This window comes from Heterodontus francisci, chromosome 30, assembly GCF_036365525.1.
Source record: "Heterodontus francisci isolate sHetFra1 chromosome 30, sHetFra1.hap1, whole genome shotgun sequence".
NCBI classification, from domain to species: domain Eukaryota; kingdom Metazoa; phylum Chordata; class Chondrichthyes; order Heterodontiformes; family Heterodontidae; genus Heterodontus; species Heterodontus francisci.
In genome coordinates, this window is record NC_090400.1 from 16,650,429 (window position 1) to 16,663,090 (window position 12,662).

At 42.4% G+C, this 12,662-nt stretch overlaps 1 protein-coding gene across 9 annotated transcripts in view; it reads right to left on the reverse strand.

Moving 5' to 3' along the window:
• LOC137346600 (general transcription factor II-I-like) overlaps positions 1-12,662 on the reverse strand; it is a 237,451-nt gene that overhangs the window by 97,274 nt on the left and 127,515 nt on the right. For 8 of the 9 annotated variants that reach the window (XM_068010145.1, XM_068010146.1, XM_068010152.1 and 5 more), the window contains 2 exons: positions 8,938-9,003; positions 3,089-3,151 (listed from right to left, as the gene is read on the reverse strand). In XM_068010145.1, coding sequence (XP_067866246.1) covers positions 3,089-3,151; positions 8,938-9,003 — 129 coding nt within the window. The remainder of the gene's footprint in view (positions 1-3,088; positions 3,152-8,937; positions 9,004-12,662) is intronic. The other variant, XM_068010150.1, reaches the window with a different exon arrangement.

Genomic DNA, 12,662 nt, shown 5'->3' on the forward strand with positions numbered 1-12,662 from the left:
TTCATACATGCATTCCTTTGTGTAAAACAGACAGCTGATGACTTGCATCCATACATATAATGAGAGATTTCCTTTCTCTCCAGCATTTGTTTCAAGCCATCATGGTCAATCCGTAACCTTTTCTCACTCACGCTTTTCATAGAGCGTACATTATCCTACAATGAACGATCATCTTCACAACTGCTATCTTTTTTAGATATATTATCTTTTTGTGATGACATACCACTAATCAGAAAACAAGTAACAGTCTCTAAATAGCATTGTTGATTTCAAATTATTCCAGACCTACTGTTTAAATGTCTAAAATATATTTAAAAGCCCCACAAGCCTGACTCCCAATTTTAAATTCTAATCTTAACATTTCTCAAATTCTGTAGTACCACCCCACAAGAAATAAACATGCATCATGAAGATGCCTTAAAGCTTTCCCTTATGGTACCATAAAACATTGCAGGATCTGCTTTTAGCTGAACGCAACCTATTTTCAGTAAATCCGATCTCAATGAAAAATACCATACCTTGGAAGCATAATACAGCCAGAGACGTATTTGTTTAATTTCCATATTTTTCCTTCTGCATCTGCTGCCTCTTTGCACAGCTTCAGAAACACTTCTCTCTGAAAAGTATCACCCTGCAGAAATGCAGTTTTTGTGTTGATTGATCTACACTCCCATGAATATGTGGCCAAAAGAGCTAAAAGGATTTTCAAGATTACTTTTCCAGTTGTGGGAGAGTCCACTCTCACACCTGTATCACCCAGTCACTCTTCAAAACCCCTAGCAACTAGCCTCACTTTAGCCTTATAAGTCCCACCTGCAAGGACTTTTTCATGAAAAATCCACCAATGTGACAAGGCAGAATGAACTCCAAACTCTCTCCAATTATCTTATTCCCCTTGTTCTGCTTTTCTTATTAGTTTTACCAAGATTATTGGCAACCACCAAAACTTCATGATCATGAGGACCTCTGCTTCTATTTCTATTCTGAGATTGCTGTGGCATTTATCTGACTGTATATTCTATTCAAGTTTCGGCCTCTACTTACACTTCATTGTCTGTCGGAACTACGACTGCGAGATCTGCCGCTCACACTTTCAGATGGTCTTTCTCTGGTGCATGATCGCTTTCTGACACAAGAGTCACTTCCAGACTCACCATTCAGTACTTGCACTGTGTTTTCATACTCACCACCCTTTCACCCCATTCTGCCAGTATATAGACCTCACTTTTTGGCCATCACCTAAACATGCAACTAATATTTAAAAGAACCAGCAGCGTTTCCTGCTTCTCATACAACTGTCGCATCCCTCCATTCAGTAGACCCCTCTAGAACAAATTTCACCCAAGTACCCACTTTGGGCAATTGGCCTTTGGATGTGATGGCTGTTTCATGTGTCATGATCACTCACATTACCGTTATCCAGCCCTTGCTCAACTGCAATCTGTTCCTCAGGACATTCATCACAAAACACGAGCATTTGAGGTTTGAGATGCCTTGTTTACTTCCATCAGCTGTTCAGAGTCTGAGATTTGTAATTAATTCCGATTAATTGAGAGGAATGAACCATAACAGTTTGATTGCCATGATTGATAAGTACTGTCTTACCATCACGACATATTACCTTACCAGGGCCTTTCCATTCCCTGCAACCCTCTCTTTTATAATACACCATATCTGCTTAATTAAATTCTGTCTCAGATGGTCTTATTCAATGCCTCAGTGCTCTCTGAATTTTCTCCAAGACCTTAGCCTTGATGAAAGCTCGTCTCCCTGCATGTAAAGCATTCAAATGTGCATTAAAAATGGATCTTTCTGTATTACTTTCTACAGCAGGAGGACTACTGCACAGCACAGAAGGCAATTTGGGATTTCACTCAAACTAACTGATAGGGACTATATCCTCCCAGCATCTGGAATGAATTCTTTGCACGAACCACCCATGCCAGGACAGTTGTCACCTTGCAGTCTGGTTGATCAGCTAAAATTTTATGTAAGGTCCTCACACATTCTCCAGTCTGAAAAACAGCCATTTACCACAAATCGCTTTCTTCTGTCATTAAGCCAATTTTTTAAAAATCTAAGCTGACACTGACCCTCCTATTCCATGAGCCTCAATTTTGTTAACCAGTCTTTTACATGGTACTTTGTCAAACACTTTCTTAAAATCCATATAGACAACACTCATTGCATTCCCTTCATCAACCTTCTGTCGCTATCAAAAAATTCAATTAGTCAAGTACATCTTCTCATACGTCTTCTCCCTCTCCTCCATACTCACTCCCTCTACAATTACTCTTTCAAGTATTTTTCTGTTGTTCCTCCATATTTACTGTATGCACTCTCTCCACCATATTAATCTCAACCGATCCACGTCATACCCATACACTTTCCAATAGGGATAATTGAAACTCAAGGAAGAGCCCACACAATTTTCAGTTTTGATGAACTGAGAAAGTTTGTATGATGACAACTCCAATTACCAACATTCCTTCCAACTCGTCGCTTTTTGTCTCATTTGTCATGAGAACACAGGCAGCTTGGAAATCCCATTTTTCAAAGAATCTCAACCACTGCTTCAAAAGACAGACTTCAATACGTTTTAGTTAAAGCTGCAGTTCAAAATTTCGACCCTTGCTAGTTTCTCTTACTTCCACTCTCAAGAATATTACTTTTCAATCAAACGATTTCTTCAGATGTGAAAGGCAGCATGAAACTCTTCAATCAGAAGACAGAACAAGCTTTTTTTAAATAATCACAAGAGCTTCTTAGTTAATTTTCTAAAACCATTCTGTTTTTAGATTATGACATACACAAAATTATACCTCCTAACATATTTTTATAAATGTGAGAAAGAAAATGACCAGGTCAGAAATGTAGGAAGAAAAATTTTGGAGAAAAAAAAACACATCCAGCTGCATCTGTAGATCCATAAATGTAAGTTTTTTTTTAAAACAGACTACAGAACACAAGTGTTTTGGATTTAAATAGAGAAACCAAAACTGAATGCCAAACTTATTAGTGAACATTCAACTACAATATATATTGTACATTTCCAGACAAGTTAAACATCCAAAAACTCAATGCTTACCTTCAATAGTAACTTCTACTTCTGGGTCTTCACTAGTTTCAGAATACTCCTGCTGAGTTGAATCTAAGAAACAAAAATACAGAATATTTCCATTTTAAATTAAGTAAATTAAACTTTACAATGGGAAGCTAGTTTTACATTCATAAAACATTTTCTTACAAGCAACTGTCACAATTAACACAATTATGAAAGCAAGAACTTGATTTTACATGACCTCAGGATATCCCAAAGCACTTAACAGCCAATTTTCTTTCAAATAACGTGTAGTCACTATTGTGAAATAGGGAATATAGCAGCCAATTTGCACACTGCTAGATCCTAAAAGCAGCATCGAGATAAATGACTAGATTAACTGTTTCAGCGATACTGGTTGACGAATGAATGTTGATCACAAAACCGAGAGTGCTTCCTTGCTTTTTATCAAGTAGTGCAATGGGATCTTTTCACATGAGCAGCAAACAGGACTTCGGTTTAGCATCTCATCTGAATGTTGACACCTTCAATAATGTAATAATCCCTCAGTATTCAAGGCAAAGAGTGGGGAATGAAACCACAATCTTTTGGCTCAGAGATGAACCCAGGCTGCTACACAAGGGAAGGGATGTTCAAAAATAATTTACTAGCCGTCAGACAGTTTGGAAGTACAGTCATGTAGACAAATGCAGCTGCCAATTTGCAAACAGCTAGATCCCAAAAGCAGCAATGAAAATATTGTCCAAGACACCGAGAGAACTTCTTGCTCTTCTTCAGATATTATGGCCCAATTTTGGAATTAACTATTTCCTACTGACTTAAAGCAGCATTCTACAAGCTGAATTTGGGACCAACCTTTCTTGGTTACTATCAAGAGATGGTTGCAGAGGACTTGGGGGGGGGGTGGGGCAAACAGCCAGAAGGCGTGATCCATTATCTGCACCAATTTTTATGGGGGTGAACCCGTAATTGATATGGAGACAGGTTCCCGTGCCATTTAGAGCCTGTGGGGACAGGAACGGAAGCGGGTCAGATGGAGTGGGGGACTGATTTAGATTCCCCATGACAGCTATCACTGAGGCTGCTGGTTATCCTAAGGGAAAAATCTGCTGATTGTGCCAAAGCCTTCCACAGCACCAGAGGGGAGCAAGACGTCACAGGAGACCTGAGGCCTGGCACCCAGGTCGGAGCTACTCCTCACTTCATCAAAGTGAACCTGGATTTAATGTTGGAAGTTATGAGGGAGAGGAGAGAGATCCTCTTCCTGGAGGGTAACAAGAGGAAGCCATCAGACGAATCCAAAAAGGCCTGGGTGCAGATAGCTGCTGCCATTAGCGTGGAAGCGAGACTAGAAGCACCTGGATCCAGTGCTGTAAAACTTTCAACTACCTTATACATTCCAACAAGGTGAGTGCAACCACCAACCCTCTAGACAGGTCTCAAAGCTTGCACCCTCCAGCAGACACACCGCCTGAGAAGCCTCAAGTGCTCCTAAATATGACCACTTATTGACTCCTCAGTATGGCTCACAGCCATAGTGCTGCTGAGGTGAGGTCCTGTCACCATTGACACATGCAGCTCCTAATGGATAGGGGCTGATGACACTGGACACAAAGGACAACAGTGCCTTATCTCGTTCACTTTTGTCCTTGCAGGAGACCATCTTCCACGGTCTCATCAATGTCCTTCCCTCCATCATATCAGAAGTGGGGATGTTCGTTAATGATTGCATAGTGTTCAGTATCATTCACAACTCCTCAAATATTAAATGAAGTAGGCCCCGCCTGCATGCAGCAAGACCTGCACAAGATTCAGGCTTAGGCTGATAAATGGCAAGTAACATTGGTGCCACACAAGTGCCAGGCAATGACCAGTGCCAACGAGAGAATCCAACCATCTTCCTTGACATTCAATAGCAGTACCATTGCTGAATCCCACACCAATCTCATCCTGGAGGTTACCATTGATCAGAAACTTAACTGGATCAGCCATTTAAATACTGTGGTTACAAGAGCAGGTTGGAGGCTGGGATTTCTGCGGTGAGTAACTCACCTCCTGACTCCCCAAAGCCTGTCCACCATCTACAAGGCACAAATCAGGAGTTTGACAGAATACTCTCTACTTGCCTGGTTGAGTGAAGTTCCAACACTCAAGAAGCTCAACTCCAGCCAGGACAAAACACCCCTTCTCATCAGCACCCATTCACCGCCGGAAACCTTCACTCATTCACTCCCTCCATCACCAACGCACAGTGGCAGCAATGCGCACCACCTACAAGATGCACTGCAGCAACTCGCCAAGCCTCCTTCAACAGCATCTTCCAAACTCATGACCTCTACCAACTAGAAGAACAACAGCAGCAGACGCATGGGAACACCACCACTAGAATTCACTATATTAATTCCTGGGATGAGTGGGCTACCCTCTGACAAGAGATTGAGTAAACTGGGCTTATATTCTCCGGAGTTTAGAAGGAGAGGTGATCCCATTGAAAACTATGAAATTCTTAGAGGGCTTGAGAGGGTAGATGTTCAGAGGCCATTTGTCCTGGCTGGAAAGTCTACAGCTAATGGTCAGTCCCAGGATAAGGAGTTGGCCATTCGGCACTGAGATGAGAAGAAATTTCTTCATTCAGAGGGTTATGAACCTTTGGAATTCTCTAACTAAGAGGGCTGTGGATGCTCAGTTGATGAGTATATTGGAGACTGAGACTGATAGATTTTTAGGCACTAAGGGAATCAAGGGATAGCGAGATAGGGTGTGAAAGTAGAGTTGATGTAGAACTTCAGCCATGATCTTTTCTGAATGGCAGGTGAGGCTAGAGGAGAGATATGGTCTACTCCTATTTCTTTTGTTATATTCATGACTACTTTATTCACAGATTTTAAAAACAAAAACTGGATTTAAATACTCAAGCTTCCATATTGGGATTTAAACTCACGTTCTCTGAGTTACTGGTCCAGTAACACAATGAGTACACTACCTCTATCAAGGCTGTTGAGTAGGAGAAGCACCTAGGGGTTGTAATGAAGGTCCATAATCAAGGAAGACTTGGATTCATATACCACCTCAGGATGCCCAAAGTGCTTCACAAACAATGAAGTACAGTCCTCAAAACGTTCTTAGCTCTTTACAGACATGGGGCTCAACAAGCTGGTAAGAAGCGCGACAGAAATTCAAAGCCACAGGGGGTGACTGAAGGCAATAAAAAAGGCAATAAGCGATAACTATGCAAGTGGCAGAGACTGTACATCTGAAGTGTAGTCACTGCTGCAATGTAGGAAATGCAGCAACCAACTTGAGAACAGCAAGGCCCAACACAAACAAGATAATAATCAGATAATCAGTCCTTTAGTGATGTTTCTGGGAAAATTAAACATACTATATTTATTAAGTTATTTATTAACAAAACATTACAGATTAACCCAATGAATTAAAAGAGCCACAACAAAAAGGACTTTACCAGGCACGTACATTTTACATGAACAATTAGAACAACAACAAAAAAGCACACATTTGCATGAACTTCTCATCTAATCTACTCCACTACATTCAGCATAGACCATTTGGAATTAAAATATGAAAAGGAATATTCACTCATTTAATTGTTTTTCCCAATTGTTTGCAAGTTCTCCCCAACCCCAGAAGAACCAAATACTGTGGCTACAAGAGCAGGGCTCCATCAGAGGCTGCGAATTCTGTGGCAGTAACTCACCTCCTGACTTTCCAAAGACTGTCCACCATCTATAAGGCACAAGTCAGGAGTGCAATGAAATACACTTCATTTGCCTGGATGAGTGCAGCTTCAACAGTGCTCAAGAAGCTCGACAACATCCAGTACAAAGCAGTCTGTTTGATCGGCACCCCGTCTACCACCTTAACATTCAGTCCCTCCATCACCAGCGCAGAGTCGCAGCAAGTGCATACAGGATGCACTGCAGCAAATCGCCAAGCCTCCTTCTACAACACCATCCAAACCCACGACCTCTACCACCTAGAAGGACAAGGGCACTACCACTCTACTATTGTGCTAAGGGCACCAAAGACAGATCTGTCACCCTACAACTGGTCATCCATGAGGTGCTGTGGGCCATCAGCAGTATAACTGTGTATACCAGTATATGCTGAAACTTTGTAACTCAGTCCACGACTAGAATCAAGCCAGGAGACAAACTAGTTCTACAGGCAGTATAGCTGGCTTTAGAATGAATTATAAACCAGTGGAACTACAACATCTGGCTAGCTGCATGCTAAACACCAAATGCAAGCTACAGCCAAAAGTGGTCCTAAAATCAATAGTTCAGAGCAAAGCTCAGAATCTCTACCCTGGTCAAGAATCGCCATAGACAACCAGGCAACAATTGAACACCCACATCCTAAACTATGGTGGATCCCAACATGTGACTACAAGCGTCTTCAGCGATAAATGCAGAATGGATGATTCTCTCATTCCAATCCTGAGGTAGCCATCATCAGCAGTGCCAGCGTACAGCTAATTTGGTTTACTCTCATGTAACATTAAGAAAGGTCTGAATACACTGGACACAAAGGTCATGAGGACATACTGACTGGTAATAGTGTACCACAGCTTAGGTGTGGTATAATGACACTGCCAGTATAACGAAGTCCAAGCAGAGCTGAGTAACTTCATGAACATGAATATAATTTCAAGTATTTGCACAGTACTTATTACTAAATTCAGTTAAACATAAAAGAAATGATAATGTATAACAGCTGAACTCTTCAAAACTGTTGGTGAGTTGAATCATTTGATGAAGTAGCAAGTGATGACCAGGGGTTTCATATTCATACATCAAAATAGGAGCTACAACTAGCCATCAGTAGTCAGGAGTCCCACTTTGTGAAGGCTGGTATACAACATTATGCTTTGGCCCATAGAAGTAAAGCAGTGTACACCTTAATCATCCCTTGCCACCCTCTTCCACACCTCCTCCTGCCTTCCTCATACTAATTAAAATGCATTTGAAAAGAGTGAGCAATCTTACTCATTTGTCATATTATACTCAGTTGCTCTGAAAGGCTCGAGGCACTTGGTAACTGATCAATTGCAACTTGTAAAATGATTTTGCATTATCTACCTAGCTAGCAAGAATGCTCAGATTCAGTGAAGGGTCATTCCACATATTCAGGCTTGCCTCCTGGCCATTCTTTTAGGTCTATATAGATTATCTGTAAGGCACTCATGAAGAATAACCTACATACTTTTACTATACATTATTGTTTAGATATATCTCGCAGATTTGTTCTGATGGCTGGAGTCTTGTCTCTCAAAAATGTCTCCATGCTTCTCGCCCTTGTTACTACTTGCTCAGCCTCCAACAGTATGTCAGAAATATGATCTTCAGTAAAAAGATAATCTAGCTGATAGGACCTTCACTTCCAAATTGAATTTGGGTAAAAGAAAACTGATATTGCAAGGCAAGGACAGTCTTTATATGCTGTGCAGGAATAAAGTTTGCCACATGGCACACCTCCAGTGCTGTGATGTCATGACCTCAAACTCTCACATCATCTTAATGCCAGCCCATTCCAGCAAAATGTGAAAGATGTTTCTTAAATGAAAGACTATATTCCACGGTGTCTTTTTCAACAGAACCAAAAATGAGAAAATCACCATTCAAGTCTCATCTGAAAATTCAATGAATCAGACTAAGAAGCGCAGCAAACTAAGTTTCTGATCTTTCATATATGTAATTACAATCATCAATTAGTAACGCTCTATATTTTATTTTCAATGCAAGTTTGCCAAATCTTTCTAACTACTTGGATTATTTGTTATTGTTCTGACAGCAGGACACAGTTAATATTTTAAGGGGTCTTATCAGAACAGGAAAACACAATACTCCACTTCTTACCATCTGCTGTAAATTCCTCCTCAGTCTCATCACTTGATACATTGGCTTCATTCTGCGGCCCACTTCCTGTTGGCAGATGAAACTTGGAATTACTTTAGAATATTGCATGGCATAAGTATGGGACACATTTGAAATGGGTGTGCTTAGCTCGGCTAAAAACCACTGTTCATTATTTCCCAACTGAACAAAAATATATCTCCTATTCCTCTCAGTTATCCTTTAAGTCGATGCAGCACGATTTGAAGTACTTTTTTTATTCATTCATGGGATGTGGGCATCGCTGGCCAGGCCTGCATTTATTGCCCATCCCTAATTGCCCTCGAGAAGGTGGTGGTGAGCTGCCTTCTTGAACTGCTGAAGTCCATGTGGGGTAGGTACACCCACAGTGCTGTTAGGAAGAGAGTTTCAGGATTTCGACCCAGCGACGGTGAAGGAACGGCGATATAGTTCCAAGTCAGGATGGTGTGTCACTTGGAGGGGAACTTGCAGGTGGTTGTGTTCCCATGCATTTGCTGCCTTTGTCCTTCTAGTTGGTAGAGGTTGCAGGTTTGGAAGGTGCTGTCTAAGGAGCCTTGGTGCGTTGCTGCAATGCATCTTGTAGATGGTACACACTGCTGCCACTGTGCGTCGGTGGTGGAGGGAGTGAACGTTTGTGGATGGGGTGCCAATCAAGCGGGCTGCTTTGTCCTGGATGGTGTCGAGCTTCTTGAGTGCTGTTGGAACTGGACCCATCCAGGCAAGTGGAGAGTATTCCATCACACTCCTGACTTGTGCCTTGTAGATGGTCGACAGGCTTTGGGGAGTCAGAAGGTGAGTTACCCGCCACAGGATTCCTAGCCTCTGACTGGCTCTTGTAGCCACGGTATTTATATGGCTGCTCCAGTTCAGTTTCTGGTCAACGGTAGCCCCATATATGTTGATAGTGGGGGATTCAGTGATGGTAATGCCATTGAATGTCAAGGGGAGATGGACAGATTCTCTCTTGTTGGAGATGGTCATTGCCTGGCACTTGTGTGGCACGAATGTTACTTGTCGCTTATCAGCCCAAGCCTGGATACTGTCCAGGTGTTGCTGCATTTCTACACGGACTGCCTCAGTATCTGAGGAGTTGCGAATGGTGCTGAACATTGTGCAATCATCCCCACTTCTGACCTTATGATTGAAGGAAGGTCATTGATGAAAGAGCTGAAGATGGTTGGGCCTAGGACACTACCCTGAGGAACTCCTGCAGTGATGTCCTGGAGCTCAGATGATTGACCTCCAACAACCACAACCATCTTCCTTTGCACTAGGTATGACTCCAACCAGTGGAGAGTTTTCCCCCGATTCCCATTGACTTCAGGTTTGCAAGGGCTCCTTGATGCCATACTTGGTCAAATGCCGCCTTGATGTCAAGGGCAGTCACTCTCACCGCACCTCTTGAGTTCAGCTCTTTTGTCCATGTTTGAACCAAGGCTATAATGAGGTCAGGAGCTGAGTGGTTCTGGCGGAACCCAAACTGAGCGTCACTGAGCAGGTTATTGCTAAGCAAGTGCCGCTTGATGGCACTGTTGATAACACCTTCCAACACTTTACTGATGATTGAGAGCCGGCTGATGGGGCGGTAATTGGCCAGGTTGGACTTGTCCTGCTTTTTGAGTACAGGACATACCTGGGCAATACTTTTCCACATTTCTGGGTAGATGCCAGTGTTGTAGCTTTACTGGAACAGCTTGGTTAGGGGCATGGCAACTTCTGGAGCACAGGTCTTCAGTACTATTGCTGGAATATTGTCAGGGCCCATAGCCTTTGCAGTATCCAGTGCCTTCAGTTGTTTCTTGATGTCACACGGAGTGAATGGAATTGGCTGAAGTCTGGCATCTGTGATGCTGGGGACTGCAGGAGGAGGCCGAGATGCTACGACTATGATTACTTTTCTCCTTTCCCTTCAGCTGATATGGTTTCAAGCAAATGGAAGTTTTGAGGAGAGGGAAGAAGGAAAATGTTTTATATAGCACTACTTATTGCAACTAAAGACCTCAGTAGTTCATAGCAACCTTGATAACTTTCAACAAAATATCTAATACCAAATATTCTCACCTGCAACATGTTCAATAGTGAAATACTACAACATACCCAAAGTGCACAAGTGTTTACGATGATTAACTGACATTTCCTGTATTGATTAGTCATGTAAAAAATTATTGACAATATAAAGCATCTGTATCATGTGTGCCCATTTCACAGACTATGTCCTCCTGAATGGTTCCTATGTTCCTCACTGTTTACTAGATTCCCGTTGTTTCATATCTGCAATCATTGAAGTATCAAAGAAAGATAAGAAAGGGCTTGCATTTATATAGCACCTTTCATGACCACCGGACATCCCAAAATGCCTTACAGCCAAAGAAGCACTTTTAAAGTGTAGTTACTGTTGTCACGTAGGAAACGAAGAAGAGCAGGGGAGTAACACAGCAACAAAGTTTTAAAGGGAACATTACTGGTGTCCTGGCCAATGTTTATCCCTCAAACAACATCACAAAGATTATCTGGCCATTAACACATCAGAAAGTGCTGTATCCTTATGTGGATTAAAAAAAACAATTTCAAAGAACAAAGAACAGTACAGCACAGGAAATTCGGCCCTCCAAGCCTGTGCCGATCTTGATGCCTGCCTAAACTAAAACCTTCTGCACTTCCGGGGACCGTATCCCGCTATTCCTATCCTATTCATGTATTTGTCAAGATGCCTCTTAAACGTCAGTATCGTACCTGCTTCCACCACCTCCCCCGGCAGCAAGTTCCAGGCACTCACCACCCTCTGTGTATAGAACTTGCCTCGCACATCCCCTCTAAACTTTGCCCCTCTCACCTTAAACCTATGCCCCCTAGTAACTGACTCTTACACCCTGGGAAAAAGCTTCTGACTATCCACCCTTTCCATGCCGCTCATAACTTTGTAAACCTCTATCATGTCGCCCCTCCACCTCTGTCGTTCCAGTGAAAACAATCAGAGTTTTTCCAACCTCTCCTCATAGCTAATGCCCTCCAGACCAGGCAACATCCTGGTAAACCTCTTCTGTACCCTCTCCAAAGCCTCCACGTCCTTCTGGTGGTGTGGCGACCAGAATTGCATGCAATATTCTAAGTGTGGCCTAACTAAAGTTCTGTACAGCTGCAGCATGACTTGCCAATTTTTATACTCTATGCCCCGACCGATGAAGGCAAGCATGCCGTATGCCTTCTTGACTACCTTATCCACCTTTGTTGCCACTTTCAGTGGCCTGTGGACCTGTACGCCCAGATCTCTCTGCTTGTCAATACTCCTAAGGGTTCTGCCATTTACTGTATACTTCCCACCTGCATTAGACCTTCCAAAATGCATTACCTCACATTTGTCCGGATTAAACTCCATCTGCCATTTCTCCGCCCAAGTCTCCAACCGATCTATATCCTGCTGTATCCTCTGACAATCCTCATCACTATCCGCAACTTCACCAACCTTTGTGTCGTCCGCAAACTTACGAATCAGACCAGCTACATTTTCCTCCAAATCATTTATATATACTACAAAGAGCAACGGTCCCAGCACTGATCCCTACGGAAAACCACTAGTCACATCCCTCCATTCAGAAAAGCCTGCAGTCAGTCTTATTCATTTGTATTTATTGTTTCCTCCAGTTGATCATCATCTTGCCTTTTAAACCATAGCAACAGTCTTCCAAACTAATCTGCAAGATAGGCAG